Source organism: Apteryx mantelli, chromosome 1, assembly GCF_036417845.1.
Source record: "Apteryx mantelli isolate bAptMan1 chromosome 1, bAptMan1.hap1, whole genome shotgun sequence".
In the NCBI taxonomy this organism is placed as follows: Eukaryota; Metazoa; Chordata; class Aves; order Apterygiformes; family Apterygidae; genus Apteryx; species Apteryx mantelli.
Genome location: NC_089978.1, coordinates 204,965,814 through 204,989,539, shown reverse-complemented (window position 1 = coordinate 204,989,539; position 23,726 = coordinate 204,965,814). Strand labels below are relative to the sequence as shown.

General features: G+C 38.3%; 1 protein-coding gene across 3 annotated transcripts in view; it reads right to left on the bottom strand.

Moving 5' to 3' along the window:
- CERK (ceramide kinase) overlaps positions 1 to 16,562 on the bottom strand; it is a 49,254-nt gene extending 32,692 nt beyond the window's left edge. For 2 of the 3 annotated variants that reach the window (XM_067315899.1, XM_067315911.1), the window contains exons 1-5: positions 16,417 to 16,562; positions 6,988 to 7,101; positions 5,737 to 5,859; positions 2,674 to 2,799; positions 2,067 to 2,130 (exon numbers count right to left, since the gene is read on the bottom strand). In XM_067315899.1, the coding sequence (XP_067172000.1) occupies positions 2,067 to 2,130; positions 2,674 to 2,799; positions 5,737 to 5,859; positions 6,988 to 7,101; positions 16,417 to 16,537 (548 nt within the window). In that variant the 5' untranslated portion in view covers positions 16,538 to 16,562. Of the gene's footprint in view, positions 1 to 2,066; positions 2,131 to 2,673; positions 2,800 to 5,736; positions 5,860 to 6,987; positions 7,102 to 11,260; positions 11,301 to 16,416 lie in introns of those variants that run through there. The other variant, XM_067315903.1, reaches the window with a different exon arrangement.
- Between the last annotated feature and the right edge of the window lie 7,164 nt (positions 16,563 to 23,726).

Here is a 23,726-nt window from a genome sequence, read left to right as displayed (position 1 = left end):
ACAAACAAAAAAACCCCCAAAACAAACCAAAACCACCACCACCAAAACGCTACAGGAAGAGATAATTTGAGTCTACAGAAAATGCTTCAGGTACCACTACACTCAGTCAATGTCCCTTTTAAAAAAAAGTTGTTCAGAATGAATTTTAGTGTTTTAAGAGGCATATTTAGAAGTGAGAAGGCTTCTCTCCCTTTTGTCGATTCTAACAAAGAGCCTCAATCAGATGGTAAATTCACCTCTGTTTGGAACCTAACTCACCAGCCTATCTTACAGCCAATGCTAAGCTTCAAGTTATTTCTCTTATCCCTAGACTTCTTAGAACATCCAACTTCTGCAGTGCAATATATATATTGCATCTTGAGATTAGGGGGGTTTTTTTAGCTACAGAGTTAAATTTTATTTATTTATTTTTATTTTTATTTTTTAAAGAGGAAAGCATTCTCTTCTCCTCCCCCCACTTTGATGTTATAACATTTCCTAAATATTTTAGCTCCTCTCCCTAAAATTATATAGCTTAAAAAACCCAAACTTTGTTTAATGATTTATTTTTCTGTATTTCCTGAAAAATATTCATTTTTAGTTTTCTGAGGAAATGGTACAGGGACTTAATGAGAAAACAGATATGCATAGATTGTGATGACACATTTAATTTATATCAATATAAAATTTTAGAAATTGCATGCTGAACTATTTCTCAATACTTTAGTTTTCTAGTTTTAGCCCAGTAAGTGCTGAAATATTACAGTTGAGATAAAATCCTCCCACCTACACCAAAATGTTCAGCTACATGTTCTTCCCCTATTTCACATGAGAGTACCTTGTTTTGATAGTCCCTGACGAACCTTGCAGGCCAGAATTATTACCACTTTGGGCATCTCTTTAGAGCACAGACAATTCTAGACATTGACTCATTTTCTTCCCTTTTCTGTTCTGTATTGGAATTTCACCAAGCTTCAGTGTTATTCTACTTCAAATCACATAAGTCACATTAAGAGAAAATACATAAATAAATAGGTCTTTCAGGATCCCCGTTTCCTTTCCTTGCACTTCTGTAAAACTAAGAAAAATCCCAGTATGGTCAAAACTGTTTACATAGGTCAACTCATTTTAAAGCAGGTGAAGTCTAGGAACTCAATCTGTGAGTGTAGTTACTTTCTACCACAATTTGTCAACATCATGCCCTCACTTGATTAATATCATACATATAGGTATGCTCCTCTAGCATAAGTACTTGTAAAAAATATGAAACATTTTATTTTTGCAGTTTTCCAGTTTTAATGTGTCTGTCTACAAGCACAGCAACATACTATCTTAACATACTGTAGTTATGAAAATTTACTTGCATAGGTTCTGCATACATTTTAATCATTTCCTACATAGTCATGTAACTCTCTTCATGTCATGAAACAGAACTGGAATGACTAGTCTATTTACTGAAATATTGTGCTTCTACTGCAAATTTAATATCTGAACAGTGAAATTACATTTGTTTAAGTCTTTACTGTACTTTTAAAACAGTAATTCTACAACAGAACAAATAGGTGGAAAAAATAAAGCCAAAGGATGTAGTGATTATTTGTATGACCTTACATGACAAGAGGAACTAACTCAAACATAGCTATTTATTTCTAAACTGCACACAGCTTTTACACACTGACCAAACACTACTGATGCAATGTGCTGGACTCATGCATATGTCAAGCTCACCTGTATCTCAAAATACTTCAGAATATCTTTTGGGCTGCCACATAATATTAGAATGCTCAATTTCTGAATGAGCAAAAAAACCTTGCATGAGATTTGTGTGAAGAAACAAACAAACAACGTAAATATCATTATATTACATTTCAGTATATTGTATATTAAACAGGTTTACTGAAGCAGTCCAATTTTCCTTTGCTCCTCCTAAATGTGGAGCTCTTCCTACAGAAAGGAATGCACTCCAGAACTTTTGTCTGTTGCAATGAATGTAATATCAATAAAGGTGACAAGAGAGACAAGAATAGGACAGGCCACAATATATCAGCTAGCAGAGAAGAAGAAAAAAAGCAAATGAAATTACTTACCCATCATATTTATTAATATTAACCTCAAATAAGTTGTCCTTAGCATGGTTAGCACGTTCAGTTACTAAGAAGAAATATACACATAAAACAATTTTACTCAAATAGTTCACAGAGAACAGTATTCATTAATAACCATGGTTCTATTACAGTGTGACCATAAAAACAGCTTACCTATAAGATTTGTTTCAAACAATTTTATGCCAAAGAAAGAACTGAAAGAGGCATGTACTACCACATACATGGAAGAAATACTTCATTAAAAAAATTGGGCAAATAAAAACAATTGTTTTTAATTGCTTAGGCATATATTATCTTGATATTTAAATAGTAAATTTAAAAAGAGGAAAAAAGCAGTGTCTTATAAATGAAGAAATCAAATAGCTCAGAAATAACAACTTATAAAATTTTAACTTAGTAAATAGAGAATTGATGCATCATCTTCATTTTCCTAGCTACCCATGCTTTAATTAGAAGCCATTCCCTCTCTCCCACATCTTTCATCCACTTGGCAAGTAAAGCTAAATAACAGAAACAACTTAAGCTACATGGAGATGTTTCAAAGAACTCATATCATGTTTATTAAGAAACTAAAATGCTCATTACTCACTGAAAACATCAGTGGAGATAGAAGCCAGACTGAATAGTGGAGCAACTTTCTGTTCATAAATCCTCTTCCCTTGTCGTTTTCCTCCATATGGATTAATATACACAAGCAACTGCTTTGGTCTAGCTTCTGTCAAACGGAAAAAAAATTGCAATACATTGCTTCTGTACACAAGATAAAAATTTAAACAAGCAATACAAAAACAAACCTGAAAAACACTAAAGTGAACACAGCACCCAACCTTTTTATAATCTTTATTAACTCTTATAATTCAATAACTCTTTATTAAAGAGTTATAGAAACCCGTTTCATCTAAGTTGTTTATTGTACTGAGTATACTCAGGACTGAGTGAATGGGGAAATGAAATTCAGAATCAGTAATGTTGATTACTTATTCTTTCACACCAGCAGAACCAGGGGTTTCAAATAATATCATCAGATAGAAAATTTAAAACAAAGAATAAGCATATAGTACATCATTGAAGTGTGGAATTCTACCTCCCAATATTGTAGTTTTACAAGTTAGATCAGCCCAAAAACAAACAAAAAAACACACAAAAAAACCAAATCCCCAAAGCCACCAAAACGAGCAAACTCAACTTGCAGGATAAAAACCATTCTGAATCAATCTCAGGCTCAGGAAGCCTTTCAGACAGATTTCTGGAAGCGGGACTATTGTGCTGGGGAAGCATCACTGCAGCCTTCGCATGCTCTTTCCTAAGCTGCCACTGGCCATTGGAAACAGGATATTTGCCAATATGGACCTTTGGTCTGACTTCATGTGACTATTTTCACATTCTTATGCATATTATTTTCACAGTGCTTTTCCACTAGATAAAATTAGTATCACAAGCATACAGTAAGATCACAAAAGAACAAAAGACAAAGCAAGGGCAGCAAAGGAAAGGCACTTGTGGTTGAGGCACACTTAAATAAATTTAAGCAATAGTTCCTGCTTTTGTAACATAGGTTAAACACAGTTCCTTCATGTGGCAAAGCAGTAATAAAAATACCTCACAGAACTACATGCTGTACAGCAACAGCTTGCCCTATGCATCTAATCTCCTTCTCCTCCCACCCCAAGAAAAGACCTTTGATATTACTATCAACTTTGTTCAAACAGTTATGGATTTACATCAGCGGTGTCAATCAAAACAATTATTACATATCCGTACTGACAAACAGTTGAAATGGTAATGCTTGCTACACTTAAAGACCCTCCTTTTTTGTGTGGAACAGAAAGATGTGCTATAAGATTTGAATCTCCTCAGAGAGCATTCTAAATTATTATTTTAAAAGAAAAAAAAATAAACAGAGTTTAGATCAGCACACTCATACAAGAAATCCACCCATGCTACACTGTTTGAATGGTTTAAGGCTGCCACGCATCCAAACACTGTCCTCTTCCGAGAGCACCTGAGCACCTGTTACACCTTTTCTGAAAGGGTTTATTACCAACAGAATGAACATCTGCACTCAAACTGAGATTGATGTTATTTTGTGTTAAGCTTATAAAGACATGTAAAGCAAATCAGGAATGGTTACATGTGTGAAGTCCCCCCCACCCCCCAGCCACAGCTACTGTTGGCCAGGCCACATCTCTCTCCTATGCAGTGAATGGGTGCACAAGAACAGGATTGCATTTTTTCCTCCTTTTTTTTAGTTGCATTCAAGGAAAGAATTTGGCTGAAGATTTTACTGGAAGCCAGCTACTTCATGTATAGTGTATACAAAAGAAAAACATTAATAAGATATATGCTTCCAATGCCTGTACAGCAGAACATTTTTTGTTAAATATCTATATCTGGCTTGCATCTAGAGGCCCTTTCAGTACCAGTATTGTATTAGCTTCTGCACAAAACACCCACAGAAAAAAAGTTCAGTTTTAAATCTGATTTCACTTTTAACTATAAATGTGAACAAGAGGAAAAAATTGGGAAATAGGAACTGTTGCCAAGTTCTTTGCTGCTTAAATTTGTGATATCTGGAAGAGTGGGCAGAAACAGAGGAAAAGACTATTTTAAATTGCATTACACCTTGCTAACTTATGAAATTTATGTATGTATTGTTGACAGGGCCCTGAGTGTACCAATAGGCCTTAATTACCCTGACCGGTGTCAGGTGAGACCTCCATCCATGCACACACTGCCCATAGGTCTGGGGCCTCCATTTAAGATTAGGCCTGGGCTTCAGTCCTTGCCTGAGCTATGTTGTAGGTGTATCTGCCTCCAGTCCTGTTTCTGGCGCTGTCTCTCGGATGGGCCTCAGACCTGTGTTGTAGGTAGCTTGTCTCTAGTCCTGTCTCCAGCTGCTCCTGACTGGCCTCCCTGCACTCAATTACTGTACCTCGTCTACGCTTTCAAAGTGACCTTTTGCTGTCCACATGCCTGCTCTGCCTGCCCTGCTCAGATACAGTGGGACTGCTCCTCGACTGGCAAGGGCACCACCTGCGCTGTCCTCACCCTCAGCTCGCCTTCCCTCGAGCAGTTGCCCTGCTCCCGCTCTTCCCTAACATGTGTCAGGATATTTCTTTCAGGAAGAACTCCTGCAAAACTCCTTTTAGCTTTCGCAGATGAGAGTCCCAAAAGCAGATAATGGAAACATTTATTACATAAGCATACTATTGACAGGAGAGACTGGACAAGGGATGCAGACACACAAAAAAACCTGTGCACTTATCTTACAAATACTACAATCTTTCGATCTCTAGAGGACCTCAGATCTCTGAGCTTACATCTGCTCTTTACTTCCTCCAAAACTAAAATTCATTAAAACCTCTGCTAAGCTTCTAGTGTGTCCTTATTTTGTGAGAGTAATTTATCTCTGGGAAAAAATGTACAAGAAACCTATAGCCCTGACTGGAGTAAAACACTTAGTACAGGTTAAAGATTATAAAAATGCAAAATAGTGGCAACAAAAATGAGACACTTCAACTCCCAGCTTCCTCACCTTTTGAGCATGAGCTGGTCTTAAGAGTTCAAAAAAGCAGATATATCAAAACAATCTTAACTGATGTACATGCCTGGAAAATTATGCTGCAAATTTTAGTAACTTACTCAAACTTACTCTGCAATTCAAGTAATTCTTTCAGTGCCTGTATCCACTGGTTACACAACTGCTCATCAACACACCAAAATGTCACGTCACTACACCGCCAGCGATGATTTCGGGCTTTTTTCACGTAATACACTATTAAAAAAAACAAAATAAAATAATAGGAGGAGAATGAGAATGCCATATTTTCTGTATTTTCTGTGAATTGACAAATACATTTCAAAATGATCGGGGGGGGTAAGTTAACCCCCACTACACATTTCTGCAAATGACAGAAGCATTCAGAGCACGAATAGGATGAATAGGACAACATTTGTAAATAACAAAAATTAAAACATAAATGAAAGCACTTGCTTCACCTTTTTTAACCTTATAGCAAATACATAAACATTTCATTTTAAACGAAATACAATCCATCATCCTTAAACTGATCACAGACAGAGATATGCAAAAGCTAACTGAGCTTATATATTTCTTTAACCATATTAAATAAAATCTGCAATGTCTACATTATATAAAAGACCATGAGCTTGGAGGACAAGCCAAGCCCTTGCAACAGCTCCCATGTAACCTACAGACCTGGGTGAACTTAACTTCATGAAGCTGAAATTTGAGAATGCAAAAGAAAATTCCAAATCTCTCTTAACAACTAGGCTGATGAGACAAGAACTCTTACTTTTCCATCTGAAGTATCACCAGTCATCATAACTGGAAGGACCAAATGTGATGAAAGTACTCTACAGCATAAACCTTTGGCATAAGAGCATTCATTTTTTCCAAGTTTTGCAGCACAGAAGGTCATGATTTTTTCACAAAAACAACCAGAACAATATTTTTTGGCACTTTTTTGTAAGAACGCGATCAACAACACAAAGAACATTCACATATACACATTCTGATGGATAGGGATAAGAAGAAAATAATAATAATAACAAAAGGGACTCATTTTTCCAGTCTCTCTTTTCTGATTTTCTAGTTAAGCAGTAGAAAATAATTATCCTACTCTAGATTCATTTAGCAGCAGAAACATAGAGACAGGTTAGCACATAATTATATAACCAAACACAGCATGTGTTCTGAAAGCAAGTTTTTTTTTTTTAAACTAAAGAGCCTTATATAGTAAACTGATATTTTTTATGTGTCAGTTCTCTTAAAAAAAACCCAAAAAACTATTTCTAAAGATTCCTTTTGCATACAAGTCTACACAAAAATATCTCCAACAAAGTAATTAGCACAAGCATCCTGAAACTGTAACTGCCTTACCTGTGAAAGCATGTGGCTTTGCCATTTTTTGCCATTTGCCACTATTATGCTGTTTCTTGTTAAGATCGGTTTCTTCTACAGCAATTATCTCAGATGTTGGTACAAAACAGTTTTCTGTATGAACACAAGATCCTACACATTAATATCTTAAAATAGCATCAGAATGCTTATTTCTACATATAACATAATATAGACATGCAATCAGAGCAGCTGCTTATTAAGCACAACCAAGAGCATAAAAAGAAATTTGCTGAATATTTCCAATTTTCTTTTGCCTTTACTCAAAGCACATTATCCATAACCACCTATGAACTACTTCAGTTACTGTTTAAAATGTCTATGATTTCTGAGAAAGCTAGGTATTGTGAGTATGAGAACTTTTCTGAATGAAGTCAAAATCCAGGAACACCGATTTCAGAATAAGAAGATTGCCCCTACAGTGCCCCCCTAATCCAGATATTTGATAGTGAATAGCACAAGCTTTTTCAAAGAAGGTGCAGCTAAATCTAGTGGCAGAGTGACTATAGAAGCTATTTGTTATTCCCAGCTGGCTGATGAAAGAAAGGCATTCATTTAAATTTGTAAGTTCTACTAAGCTTTTAAATCCAATTCTAGACATTATGATAATGTACTGTTAGAAGTATTTCCTTTGAGTCAACTTAAGAACTTTTGTTTCTCAGTATTAAAGGCCTCTTATATTTTGAAAGAATTACCTCCATCCTCAATCTTTTTTCCCTTCATTGTCCCTCAACACACTGTCTTCTCAATCCTTCTCAAACTGAGCTTTTTTCCCCCTCATTTTCACTACTGACTTCAAAATTTCTCTGTTTCCACGTTAAATACTCTGGTCACCTGATCTCAAAAAAGGAAGTGAACCTGAAAACATATGCCATGTATTTACATACAAGTTAGCACATGTACACACACAGTATTTTTATATTAGAGATACATTAAAACCAAACAGTAATACTTTTGTTACTTTTGTTCTATCCTACATTTCATCTTTCTCACCACTGCAAAAGTACCACGCTGGTGGTGAGGAATGTAAAATAAGCAAGATTTTTTCATGACCTCTTCACAGTGATGAATACAATTCATTTGTTACTAGTTCAAATTGTTTTTCCCCTTCCAATTTATTAGTTTTAGTCAATAAACACACTTAGCTGTTATGTAACAGCATATTCTATTGACAGTCAGACTAAACAAGCATGTCTTTTTCCTTTACAGGTGTTTTACTATTTTACTCAATGCACATTCCTTTATTAATTTTATCTTCCAAGATTTTTTAAGCTTGATTCTAAAGAAATCTCCCAATCTTAGCAGTCTCCCAGCTTTACACTGACCTCATTTATGACTACCTCCTTTTAGGAATATGGCTGTATTCAAATGCTGTTAATTACTCGTGAAACAAATTTCAGCTTGTAATAGTTGCATTTACTATATTTAAAGCATGATGAGGAGATGCAGCAGTTACAGCATCTCTTGATAAAGATCCAAGAGCAGAGACTAACTCACTAAAAGTTTTACATACATGCACACACACATTTCATACATATGTATGACTACATCAAGTATTTAATATTGGACAGTAACAATTAACTGAACTTCCTGACATATAGAGAAAAGATCTGCTTATTTTATGGGATCTCAGCATGCTTATCCACTTATCCATTTATCCAAGGAAAAAATGCAGAACAGAGAAGGAATGTAAAACTAAGAGAAGGGTGAAGTCTGTTTAACCTTTCTTTTCTAGAACTGCTTTTGGTTCTTATTTTTCTATTGGCTATGCCACCTATCCATATGTCAGAATATGAAAGAAAGCTTTGTTGCATTTATAAAGATTGCACTTTAATGATAAATCATTTTGATATTGCTCACAGATATGATATGAAAGTAAGAAATTACATTTAAATCAAAATTTAAATGACAGTGTTGTAATGAACATTTTGGGAAACAGTTTTATGTATTGGATACTTATTAGCACTCATGCTAGGAGCAGCAATAGAAGTCATTGTTTTATTATGCATTTTCTATATAATAAAGAGATAGCTGTCCAAACCTGCAAATACGTTAAAACACACTTTCAAATCAGTATCACTGAAAGCATTTATTTGGTGCACATATTACACAGCTTACACTAACAACCTTAGACCTTGAAGCCAGCGACAGTTTTACTAAGCTCTCCTAGTTCTTCAGGTATGTTCTCTCTCTCTCAGAAACACATCATTATGAAATTCCTATTCTTCCAGGTAATCTCTTCATAGATGCAGCAAAAAAGCAAAGTTAAATACATGGATTTAGTTAAATACATGCTTTTTTTTTTTTTTTTTTAATCTTAAGCCATGTGAGTTACATGTCCTGGAAAAAAAAAGAAAAATTCCTGAACATGAGAAGTGGGATCTCTTCTTCCCTCCATAAATCTTAAGGGTTTGGGGAAAGTCTTTGAGATACTTCTTTTCTATGAATGCCAGCCATAAGGCCCCTCAGTACTACCTGACACTTTACAAACATCAAGCAACTCCACTGCCCTGACAGAGTTCTTCAATCTTAAGCTAGTCAAAAAATCTCACACTCCATAATACAGTAATCGCATGGGGCTGAAAATATGCAAAGCTATCTAAAATAGGAGAATGTTATTTTTAACATTCCCTACAGCCTACAAAAACTAAACTTGGATGTAATGGCATTTGTGTTTGGATGGAGCTTAAGAATTTCCAGCAACCTAAATATGCCTTCTACAATTTGACTTAAAAGTTATACAATATATTGTTTTATTGGCAAGCAAACTGTTTAGTGCCTTCCTCTCCCTCACCCCCAAAAGGGAGAAGTTCCCCCCATCAGGAAATCAAATACAGATCCACAATACAAGCAGCAAAATCCTGCTCCAATAAACACCATGCCCTTATCTGCCAACTGTCACGTGGTATAATTGCCAAAACCAACCCCATAACAATAACCAGAAAGGTCCATCCCTCCCTCTCTTGAGAAGCTGGCAAGCTTAATGTACTGTACTGATTATAATCCTTTTCCCACACCTATTCCCCCCAGCACTGACCCTATTATCAAGTAGCATGAACCATTTCTTTCATTTTTTTAGCATATCTGGTGTTCGCCTTTATGAGTTTCTCCCAAAATATGAAGAACCTTATTGCTACTTTTACGAAGAACTATACTGACACCAGCACTACTTGATCAATATTAATGAAAGAAGTTGAACTATGAGCACAAGCCATACCAAATAAACTAACAATTTTACTTGGCTCAGTATGATACACCCAACCACATATCACACAGCAGAATCCTAGGCAAAACTCCAGGCAAAACACAACTTTGCTCCAATATACAGCCCTAGATTCAAGAGACCAAGTTTCAAGCTCAGAAATGCTGAAGTACAGTTCAAATTTCTCAGACAATCTCCTCAAAGAACTATACACATCTGACAAATGTTTTCATGTCTCACCATGTTCAATGTCTAACATAAATGACATGCTAAATAGAACAGTGAGCTGTAAAGCCGGAGCAGTTGAATGGAGAGGAATGGCAGAAGAAAAAAAATCCAGACGAACCACAGTGGGCAGGTGACAATCCTCCCAGTACATTGGCTCTGCCAGTCATCACTAACTGAAGGTCCAGCTCACAACGCTTTACAGGTTTACAGTGTCTTACAGTGTCTTCACACTTTTCTTGAAGTGCAAACTGACAGATTAGCAAAATATTGTGTTAGATGCATAATACTATTCCCTCCCCCACTTGCTTTCCCAAGCAGGGTGGGGGGGGGAGGGGGAACACCACGCAAATACAAGGTAAGCACACTAACAATGGATCTTCCTTGTGAAAAGAGGAATTGGCAGGTGTGAAGTGTCTTTTTATGTCCAACAGAGGCTTTTTGGTGCATCATGTCTGCATGTTCCCACAGAACATTTCCCAAGTTTACAAACAAACTTACTCAGAACCAAAGTCAAGATTTGTTTAGCCTTGTTCATTCATCACTGCCAGCCACTTATCCTACAAGCCAAATTCCCCCCTCAAAAAGGTACTAGTTCAATGTGCAGTAGCACAAAAACACCTCTGATCATGGCAGGTGGAGAAGTTTAGTTCATTCTCAGCCCCATGGATACACTGACATTCAGAATTAAATTAATTATTAGCCTAATCTTGTAACTAAAAATACGAATGATTAAAAAGCTTGGGTGCAGATTTAAAGAAAAGGTATTTTTAAAAACAAATACAAGTGTCAAGTGAATTCTTTTTCAGTCAGTAAGAATTAACTTACTTTTGCAGACTTCAGGAATAGTAAGTTATCTTAAGTTTAAGCTTTCCCTCATCTAAGAGAAGGAAAAAAAAAAAAAAGCTTTCCATCAGAAGGTACATTGCATTATATTGACTATACAGTAGGGAAAGACGAGTCTAATAAAAACCAGAATGAAAGAAGATGGTGCATAATAAAACAGAGCACAATTTCATAGAATTCACATCCTTAGAAAAAAAACTAGGGGGAAAAAAAAAAAAAGAGTCATGAGACTAAATGATTTCATTCAAAACTGGGGGGCGGAGGGGACACACAAACAGCTGAAGGCCATGATCTCACAAAATACAACCAAGCATGATATATGAACTTTTTTTCTTTTTTTAAATGAACCCTCAAATACTTCATGAACCAGATCAGACACACAGTTGCTACTGCATTTCACATATTAAGTATTAGATGTTTTCCTGCTTGTTTTTAATTTCCAAATTAAATCTTTTCAACTCAGCTATAAGTATTTCAATAGTAAAGCAAAAAGTTACTTAAGATGCACATGCTCACCATAAAAGAAAGAAAAAAGTGTATTTAGAAAACCATGCATTTGTTAATGTTGTATGCATCTATATTTAAATAATATGTTTTCCAGTGAAAGAAACAATGAATTCTAGAGCTGTTATCCTCCACATCCTACCAGCTTAGTGTAATCATCAGAATGGCCTAGAGAAGAACCTGGTTCAGATTTCTATACAAGCTTGCCAACTGGGAACAACTGATGCAAGATACTCTTTAACTAAAGATGTGGCAACATACTGCAGGTGCTGCACAGACCTTGCTTCCAAGCAGGCACACCTTTTCTGCCTCTGCACAATATTTCAAATCAAGCATTGTTTAGAATCCACAACATGGGAATTGCATCAGACAGCCTTGTTAGTACTAGTGCTGAGACTAGGGACTAGGCAACGAGCCACTGGGGTAAAGGAGTGGTAGCAGCAGTCCCAAAGAAGTGTTACAAGAGAAGCTGGATGGCCAAGTGCGCAAAACTGCATACTCCCTTAAGTGGCTGGGGTTTTTTTTGGGGGGGGGTGGGGGGGTGGAAGCTTGAGAAGAGGGGTTGAAGGAGGAGACTGAAGGGAGAAATAGAAGGGTTAAAAGAAAGCACACAGAATAAGTGAAGGTTTACTGAGCAGTGCCTAGTTCAGCCATTCCCTTCATGCTTTCACTTCACAATTAAAAACCAGAAAAATGACAGAGAAGCCCATTTGGTGTTTGTGATCTCTTAGTGCTAGACATCATACAATCTTTGCCAAGACTTCTAAGTACCCATAAATACATATGTGCAGTACATAATCTTCTACCAAATTTGGCATGCAAGTTTTTCAAGGGGTTACTCCAGAAAAACTGATTGTGACATCAATAGGAGGATAAAATAGAACTGATTAGCCCAGCTTTGCATAAGCTATTTATGATTAACAACTAAATCTCATGACCTGTGTTTCAAGGCTGAAGAAGAATGTTCTTTAGAATACTTGAAAATAAAGACACATCTAAAAAGGAAAGGTGTATAGCTAAAAGTAATGGAGAAAACACGAAGAATTTAAGACAAAGTTTTTCCCTGAAAGTTCAGACAAGTTTAACAGAAAAGAAAAGTCTCTCAGGGAAGTGGGAACCTCATTACATTGAAGAGAGCACTTGAAAATACGATTCTGTTAAATGAGATCCAGCAGGAGGAAGGGAAATAAACAATACTTAGGATTTAAGGTTTTATAAACATACCATGACTTGAACAAACCTGCTAAAATTTGGTTATTGTTGGCATTCTTCCAAGGTTTGCATTAAAAATAATTCCACTGAATTAACACTTTTCTTCACAAAAGCATTCTGACAGAACGGATTTTCCAAAAAATATTTTAATATTTTTGTGCAAAGATGAGAAACCATAGGAATCTCCCCATACTCCACATAACTACATTTTTCTGGACAGCAAAGTCCCTACTGTTTCCTGTCTGTTCTTGAATTTGGATGCAACAGGGAAAGTCAGATATTTCATCACTTTTATAATAACCCACTATAGCTCCAGTTTCTTATCTGTGCAAGTCTGAAAACCTTGACAATAATAATACACCAAAACATCTTTTCCCATGTGCCTAAATGCCAGACAGTAATGAATACATAGAAGATAAACAACTCTCACCAAGTTGTGCAGTTCAAAAAAGACTGTTTCACTGCAATGACTACATATTAAGCAAAAAATATAGAATTTTTATACTGCATAATTAAGCGTATTTAGGCATAATGCACAGCAGTCACACAGTCAAAGGCTAAATGGTAGAAAGATATCAATCTTGGTCAGGCTACACCTCTTAAATTATATGCTTCTAACTTACCATCTTCTATATTATAAAGTTTATTTATATACCATCATGTATGCTGCTCATATTTCCAAAATATTTGTAGAGAACACAATGAACTTTTCCAGGTCTCAAAAAAGCTGACAGACAACAAGGCAGTAACAATATAAAACTGAGATGGTATTAAAGCACCAGTGCAGGAAACACAACATTAAATCAGGAAGTTAAGAAGAAGATATGCATTGTCGTATTGTTCTCTAGATAAATTGTATTTTTGCCTCCAAAACACTCAGGCATTTCTCTTTCTTCTCCCACCCTCTCATTTCTCTTCTGATTCCAATTCATATTTTCTAAAGTCTTGTAAATAGCTACATTACAGGACAGTGGCCATACTCAGTAACCAGGCTTGTCATCTCAGGAAGCTCCAACCTGGTGGGTATTGCTACAGAATGGGTCCCTCTTCTTTTCTACCATTACCACCATGCACATTCACTTTGGAACAGCCTTCAGGTCAGGCTCCTACTCAGTTTGGTCAACGGGGAATAAATTGAGAAAACTTATTCATAAGCAGCTGTAGCACTAGCAATAGGGCCAGTGGGATCTTATGGCAGCATTTCAGGGTCTGAAGAACTATTGTATAGTAAAATGAAGCTGCCACTGAGCTCGGTCTGACCCACATGTCAGTCGATTAGTAACTCTGCAAAGCCATTTTTAGAAAGACTTTCCAAAATTCAACAGTATTCTCTCCAAAGCAAGGTTTACTTTACCTAATGGGAGCAACTCTTGCAAAAAGGCTTTGAAATTTCATATTTTAAATTCAACATTCAGATAGATTTCCCTAGACTCATTTATTTACAGAAGCATACAGCTTATTCTTCAGAACAATACATTAAGCTCAGCAGAATTAAAAAGCTAATTCTTTGGAGTCTTAAGTTCAGTTAGTTGGGCAACTAAAGTTTGGAATTTTAAAATAATTTTCAGCAGTACCGATGAAAAGAATTAGAGTACATCAGAATGTATACACACAATAGCAAGGGAAGGATAATAAAATACAGTGTTCTATGTTTTCAGGAATTAGAAGATAATTATTTAAAGAATTATTTAAAACATGACCAATTTTTAGTTATGTAAACTGCAACATCAAATTCTTACATGTGTTCTGGGGTCTTTTCTCTTTCACTCCCTCCCCTTTTTCAAAATGCCTCAAGTCATTAAGATATTCTAATAAAAACAGAAAAATATTTAAGAAAAGTAAGTGATAAGAACGGAAGGGCTATTTAACTGTCTGGGAACTTGCCTGGGACTGGAGACATCTACAGTCAACCTTTTTCAAATAAACTTCTAGCCAACCTTTCTATCATTCACTTAGTTTTTCTTTCTCTGCCTCAGTTCCTCCACCTCTAAAATGGAGATGACAGCAATTTCTCACTCTACAGCAGCTGCTGTGAAAAGAAGGACATTAAACATTTTCAGATGTTCACATATCATACTGATAAGGCTATATAAATAACAGAAAGAATAGCTATTTAAAAATCCACAGATTCAGAGAATCTGACAAAATAACACTTAAAGCTTGCATATTTCATGTACACAAGTTCCCAGAAGTTATTCGGAAATTTTGTGAGGTACTTTCCTTTCAACAGCACTCTCTCCCATTTGCAGTTTTGTAAGTAAGCACTTTTCAGATTGCTCAAATGGGGAACTATAAACAATTTTGTTACCACATAATAAACCATTAGCCTATGTTTAACCTTTCTAAACTAGGATCTCACAAAAGTTAAACTTTCTTTGGAAAGCTATATGAGGTCTTTCAGTAAGCAAAGAGCTTCAAAAATAACTTATTTTAAAAGATAATAAATGCCTGAAACACTACCTTAGCATGAAAGTGGTTTTTAAACCATAATTCCGTCATGTAATTTAAAAAGTCACTTTTAAAGTTGCAGAAGTGTATCATGTCCTGCTAAAACTAACCTAAATACAGCATTAAAAGCTTTATGCTTCTACATACTAACATTGCCAGGAAGCAAGAGGGTTAAATTACACTAACCAGTGCTTTTGTCATCCAACTACGGGGACAGATTTTCTCCCTTTGTTATCAAAAGCACATTCTTAGACTGGATACTTAAATGACATTCTCTGAAAAATAAGGAACTTACTGCGCTCACGTGTAACGTCTAAGCGCCTCATGACTGGTTTTTCAGCTTTGTTTTGAAATGCACAAGCTGATTAATCGGTCGATATGCTCAACGCAGCCAGCTGCCCACAGGCGATAGTTTTGTCGTTATTTTGCCCTGTTCTTCACGCCATCCTTCCCACGCAGGCCGGGCTGCCGGGTGCGGGCGCGGCTCTCCCCGGGCCGGTGGGGCCCTCAGGCGCGCTCCGCTCCCTCACCCCGCCGCGCCGCGCTCCGACCTCCCGCCAACGGGCCTCCGCTCGCGCTGACTAATCGCCACCTCTCCCTCGGGAGGGAAAAGGGCACCGGAGCCCTGCTGAAAGCACCCGGCGGGCGACCTGAAGGAAAGCGGCCGCGCACCGGCAGCATGTGCGAAACCCGACCGCAGCCACGTCCTTCCCAATGTCAGGAAAGGAGCCGCGGCCCGCGCCCTCAGTCAACACTTGCTTCTGAGCGGTGCTGAGAGCACTCGCACGCGCAGAGCCGCTGCGGGACAGCGCAGGCCAACCGCTCCTCCGCAGCCGCGCGGGGCCGCCGCCGCCGCCGCCGCTCCCCCCCAGGCCGCCGGGCCCGGCGCGAGGCGCGGCAGGTGCGCTAACGGCCGCCGCGCCCCACCCCCACCCTCCCCTCCCCCTCCCCCGCCGCGCCGCGGTCCCACTCACCGCCGCCGCCGCGCCAGGCCAGCAGCCCCCGCTCCTCGTCCAGGGTGACCTCGCAGGAGCGCTGCCCCAGCGCCAGCGAGGAAACCAGCCCGCGCCGCCGGCCGCCCGGCGGCTGCTCCATGGCCGCGCCAGCCCGGGCCCGGCGAAGCCCGCTACCGCATGGCCCGCGCAGGCTGCGCGCCGCCGCCGGACGAGCGCCGGCCGCGACGGGGCGAGCGCGGCAGCTGACGGCGCCCCGCGTCCGCCGCTAGCCGCCCTGCGCCCGAGGCGGGGCGCCGGCGTCAGCGCGTAGGCCGGCGCTGCCGGCCCGGCCCGGCCTCCGCGGGCGGGCGGGGCCTGCGGAGCTCTCGGGCCCGGGGCGCCGCGCGGCTCCCGGGGGAACGGGCGGGGTGGGGGGCCGAGGCGGGCGCCTGGGCTCGGCCTCGCGGCGGCGTCTGGCGGCGCAGAGCCGCGGGCGCGGAGCGCCGGGCCCGCCCGCCGGCTGCGGGGCCGCTTTGTCTGCGCCCCGCTTGGATTCTCCTGCAGCAGCAACTGCTGCTCTCTAATCCACGTCGTAAACGCCAGCCATGCGAATTCCTGCCATCAGGGAAAATAGCAGTTTCAAAAGAATGATTCGATGCAGAGAAACTTATTTCTACACAAACACTGAAGTTTCCACGTTCTTTCATGCATGTTGTTGGAGCATCCAAACAACTATCACTACTACTGAACTTAGCAAGACAACGAAAATGTAATGACTGTATTTGTCTGGATGAGCCCACAGACCACTCAGTCTAATCTTGCTTTTTTTTTTTTCCTAAAGAAGCCCAAATTTGGGGTTTGCCTTAAGTATGTTGACAATAATTCAGTATGATTAAGCTCTTAATTCTTTGCTCCCCTTCAAGTGTTCCTGGACCTTATCACTTTAGACAACATCATCATCCTACCAAAAATACTGGCCAAGAGAGATAGGCAACTGCTCTGCCTCAGAACTTACCCTAAACCTACTGGCTCCCAATATTTTCCACAGAGGATTTTTCTTTGAGAAAAAAATCGATGGTCTGTTCTTATTTGGGTCCAGCTCCTTGCCCCTACAACTTAGGGCCTGTCACAACCCTTTTCACTTCTGCCACTGCTGCGACTTGCTGCTGGTTTCTGCAAGGAGCAGGTCCTATCCTGAACCAGCCCATCACTTTGCAGCTCTGAGAGCATGATGCAGGCACACCACCTGGCTTGCTTAGAGCCAGCACAGGTCTAAAAAGCCTCTCTCTGCACTTGAGCTCTGCTCTGAACTTGTACTCGCATTTCATTTTCTGAAAACAAATGAGCTAGGCACTATCATCCAAGTTACCTGGTAAAGACAGTCTTTCTGTTCCATACATACTTGTCATCTTATACTTTATTATCGCAACATCCTTTCTTTTGGCCTTGAAAAACATGATGTGGTCTGCTTTATTTTTTAAGATGTCTTCCACATTTTCAGGGGAGCGCTTTGTCAAGTATGTTGCCTTTTACATTTTTGAGTCCCCCCCCCAACACCTCTGAAGTTCTTTGCCTTAAAAGTTCTTTGTACTGAGGCTCAAATTAAATTAGTCTATTGTTAACAAAACCCACTGCTAAACCCACTGCTTATCAGTCATTAATGTTTTCTCCTTGGTTCTTCGTATTTTGCCACCTACATCACGTTATCATGTCTCTTACATTTGGACTGTAAAATCCTTGGGCCAGGAATCGTTTTTGTTTTGGGTTGTACCACACCTAACACACTCCATTTCCACTATTTGTAACCCTTTGCACAAGGCAGAACAGCTGCTTGAAAATCACAGTCTAATGCTAATACTCGCAGTACAACAGAGACTCAGTGTTGACTCCCTCAGGCATACTCCAGGAGCCAAGAGATCGCTAATATAAAGCTGTGTTATTAAAAACAGTAAGTGGAGGTACTTATTTATCATTTTTTCCTCTTAATCTTTTATTGTCTATAGTCACCTGAATCAGTATTCTTATAGTGTGCTCAATGCTAGCTGAAGAGGTAAAAGGTTCATTCTTTCTACTGCCCTTACATACAACCACTTCCTTTAATGCTTATTTTCTTGACAACCCTTTTGACTTAGCTAAGGCTAAAGCCTTATATTGTTAAAACATAGAATTGATAACATTTTATGACCTACTGAAAGTCTACTAAGAGTCACTACCAGTTTCTCTAGCATTTTGCATTGACATTTCCTATTTGTCATTTATGTAAGAAGTCCCTTTATTCCTTGCTTGCACAACATTTTAGCATAATAGGGTTTTGCTATATGATATGGGCTCCTCTGCACTGCTACAGGAATGTCTTGCAGGAATTCTTAACAGTGTGTTGATCTGCTCTGGCACTCTCTTATAGCCCTCTGAATGTAAAAATTTGCTTCTGTCCTTAAAAAGCAAAGGTCGACTTTGAGCCAACAGAGTCTTTTTTTTTCCCCCAGTTTTAGCATTTTATGATTCTCTTTCCTGACTGTAAGAAAGAATTTCTACAGAATGACTGACTACCTGGTATACTAAAGCATGTGTATGTCAATTATTGTTTTATTGGTTATTACATAAGCCTTTAACTACCACTGAGGGGACAGAAGTGCAGATGCAGAGATGCTAGTTAACTGCAGGATTTATAGCCTAAACTCTTGGTCTGAAGACAGCTGATCCCAGGGTTCCACCCCAAGAAATGAGATGGTTTCAAGAGCACATCACTTTGTTCACAGGTCTAAAAGAGGCCACAAGAAAGGTTACAACTGTAGTTAACTTGGGAACAATAATATACTGTATAACAAGTATAATTCACAATGTCAAATGAAAAAAAAAGTCCAGGAAGGTATCACAATTTACAAGGTTTATAACATCTCTATGACCCATTTATTTTATATATAGCAAACAACATAACTTTTAAAGCCACCTTTCTCTCCCCAGTGTCTGATTTTATAATAGGTCATTCATCTCTATAAAAGTAGTTACTCTGAGAAACTTTATGTTGTACTGAACAGGATCATTACATGAAAATGTGTGCAATCAATTAAGGAGTACTTCTAAGCAGGTACATCTTTTTAATCAAGAGGAGCAGACAGATGTTCTTCAGTATAATCTGCATTAACAAAATACTGATTTAAATCATTACAAACTTGCGTCAAATTGCAAAGTAGTCCTGTGTTTATCTTGAGAAGGATCAAATGAGTTCAGCCATTGTCAAAATAATAATGTGGCTCTCTTCCAACTCTTCTGGAGGTTTACTTCTTCCTTACGACCTTGCAACTGTTTTTTTTACAGTGAAAATCAAGTATGCCCTTGGCAGAAGCAGAAAGCATTGTGTATCCAACATTATCTAAGAGAGCTCTAAAGTGAAAAAACATAAAATATAAAATGTCTTAACCAAAATGAAAGCTGGATAATACCCACAAAATTGCACCAGAGATCAAATAAGAATCACAATCCACTGTAATTTTTCCACTAGTGTTGGAAGTAAGAGGGAATCACAATTTTTTTTATCAAGAACTTCAGAAAACATAGCTACTTACAAGCATGTTATGGAGCTCTGCAGCTATACCACTGAGACAGTACCCCATGTGCTTCCAACAGAGCCAGGCCCTTCTATCAGCTGAGACACAGCGAGATGGCTCCAAGCCCTATGACACCTCTCAGTAGCTCAAGAAACATCTGCAATGGTGCTCAATCCCACTGAGGGAAGAGAAGGATGTTCAAGATCCATAAAGGTGGTTCTTGTATTTCCCCTTGACCACTTACGTGAGAACCAACTCAGTGTTGTCCAAATGGCAGCTAGAAGGACAGTTGGTGTGGAATTGAAATTTTAATCTAATCACTTAGGAATTTAAAACTGGATCCAACATCAAGATGAACTTTTTGCTTTGCATATTTTTCACTGTTCATTGATAACTAAGAATATTTCTTCTCTTCCGTAGACAGAACAGCTTAAGAAAGTTTCTAAACAACTGCTTGGGAATTTTCAAAGATTTCAATCGTAGTGCATCTCAGGAAGATTGAAGTGCTTACCTTTGAACCAAATTTTGTCCTTAAGTACACACATGCAGCTCCCATTATAACTGCGTGAATAAGCCTGAAGGCCAAATTTGTCTGAAATAGTTTTGGAAAATGGAAACTAAGAGACAAAGATAATGAACAGAGGGAAATAGCTCATTTTAACATCAAAATACTGACTGTGTTCTAATGTTTCTGCCCATCATCAAACAAAGACAAAATAGTGAGTGGAATATTATTGCAGCTTATGGAAAGAATGACATCATTTTCTTTAGAAAAATACCTAAGCTATTTTACAGCACTTTTATGCTTATATCATAAAAGTATTGATTACAGTTATTATTGGAAACGGTCTGGAGAAAACAGTTCTAAAAGCTTGTCAACAAGGATGAATGCAGCCTTTTTTAATTTGAACTAAAAGGTAATTGAGGCAAAGTTATTGATATACTGGAGGGTGTGGGAATGGATCCAGAAGATTATTTGTTTTCTTGAGAAGGGAAACATTTCCTACTATTCCTGATCCACGGAAATTTAGAGAACCAAAAGTGGCAGGATTAGAGGCCTTATTAAAAATATAGCAAGAACTTTATATTGTACTCCTCAAGGGATGGAATCTGTCTCCATATTCTCTGCATAAACTACCTGTAACTGTGAAAAATTCTAAACATGATTTGTTTCAAGCTGTTATAGCTGTGACTCTCACCTACAGATACACATATACTTATATGTATACTCAAATACTTATTTGATTATCTGTATTTCTTTGATTAGTTCCTTATTCCTGTTTTAATTATGATCCTCAGTGAGGGATGAGACCCCCCTCTCATCCATCTGCTTCCATCTAAGGAACAAAGAAATTAGAAGTTTCATATCTGGAAGAATGATAAAGGTTTCTGGCAGTGGGCAGCTTTGGTCTTAGGTTGATAAATGGTTGGAAACCATTTTCCTCTTAGTTTAAGAGACCAATGCAGGAATCTGAGATTTATTACCTTCTTGATGGCCTTGAGTGCGACAAGGTGTGTGTGGTGGGTGTATAGGAAATGTTTGCTCCGTTAAAAATGACTGAAAAAGTGGGTCTTTCCCTGCCATAATTGTAGACAAAGATAACTGTGAAGAGGCAGAACTGAGAAAATGCTGGGAACATCCAAAGGTTTCTCTCTTCTCTCCACCCCTCAACCATATCATTTGTTATAAAATATTTCTTTCTGCAAACTGTGCTTTGCTGATATCTCCAGTCTACCAAAGCTGCAGAAACACTGCTTTTTACTAGGCCCATGCAGACCTTGGCTGGAGCATGCCCATGTGCTTTTTTGCAAAAGTACACAAACAGTCTAATTCTTAAGAAGAGCTCTAGGAGGCGGTAACTGCCTGGGCAGGCAGACAATTTTTGATAGTTCAGGTATCAAACTATCATCAAACTTAAGTATCAAGTTAAACAGTAAACTCTAACATGTATACTATTATACTAACTCTTGTATTTATTGAGTTTAAGAAAAGTAAGACTTTTTACAGCTTTGTAACTCTGCCTGAAGGGGCTTTTAGACAATTACAGGGCACTTTCTTGCCACCAGGGTGACACTATTAGCAAATTTCAAGTGTAGGTTCCAATCCATTAAAGTAAAAGATTTTCAAGATGAAGGTATTGTTAAAATACAAGCTCTTACCATCACCAAAGTCTTTTCTCCTAACATCATTTTTAGACCTATAAGTTGAGCCACTTTAACTGGACCATCTCAATTCTCTCAAGAAAAGCATTCTCCCAGGGTGCTTTTGTGATCCTCTGCTTTAGCAGGCAGGGCTCTAATTCATACCAGCGCTCCTCTAAGTTATATCAGCCGGTGTGCCTTCATAAACTAAAGTAATATTACTCTTCCATTTAAGACAGAGAGACATATTTTGATGCTACACTTAACAGAATGCACTGCAAAACTACTAATCAACACTCCAGGCTAAAGGAGAGCAAAGAAAAAATCACACAGACTAAGGAAGCAGTAGACACATCCCCTTCCCAAAGAGAATGTAAACCAAACAAGAAGCAAGATTCACTGAAACAGAAGAGGAAAATCTGGACAGAACTTTAATAAGACTTATAGTAATCTACTACTGAAATGATCTGAAAATAAAACAATCTCAATATAAAAAAATTACACATAATTTACTTGATCACTTCTGGATATCCTTAATAACAACACAGGAACTAAATAAAAATACAGATAATCAGATTATCAACACCAGCAAATAGGTATATATGAGAAGCACACCCCCATTATTTTGCATGATGCTCCAGATGAGCTATTACCTAAGATATGCTTAGTTGGACTAATTAACCTAGCACATAAAAACAGATATATTACTTACTTAGACAACCATGGAAGCATCTGTGTAGGCAGCACCTGTGGTCTTCATCATCTTCAATACAATAAAATAGAAATTACCTGACCAGCAATATCATCCAAGAAACTCAAATCACTTCATTTTAAAATGAATCAGTGAACATATCTGTGGTCTATAAATGTTCATTAATAACTCAGAAAACATAAACAGCACAAGAATGTACAGAATGTAAATGTAAAGATTAAACATCCTTTAAAAAACCTTTTGACTTTGCATAGCTGCCAAGACTGAAACTCTAGCTGATACACACTGAATCAGATGAAAATGTAAACATAATTTATATTTTAATTTAAAATAATTTTCAGCTGTTTCCTCTCCTAGTCACTGGAATGACAGTGATGCTATAACTGTGCTTCTCACTAAAAAGTCAATCACACCAAGATCATAGCTAGAGTGAGCTCACCCAGAAGCGACTGAAATGCTTAATCACCATTTACCAGCAAGTCCTCCTGTTCCCTTCTTGATATTATGTTTTGCAAGGTTCTTCAATGCTCCAGTGATTTTTTTGTCCTTGGGAGCCTATCACTTATCATATGTACCACAAAATACTATAACATTCACACCAGTCTCTCAGTACCTTGGAAGAGATCTTCTGCTTTTGACCTGATTTTTGCAAGCTCATGCTTTGTTCCGTACATCCCCAGGACTACAACTAATTTCAGCTGAAGATGGATCTTGAGGTCCATCCTCTTACAAGAGCAAGGTATGTGTTAAGATGTATCCCATATTTAACAAATAGCACAGTTATTATATGAGGAAAAAGGATGTTCAGAAGGGCAAAGACATTTGTCTAAACTGAAAAAATTAATAAGACACATTAAACTCCATCTTCTTTGTGAACACTGTCATTTTGAAGTAAAGTAGCCTTAGATCATTGAGAGTCGACTTTCTTGAAAGTTCCTCTGTTGAAA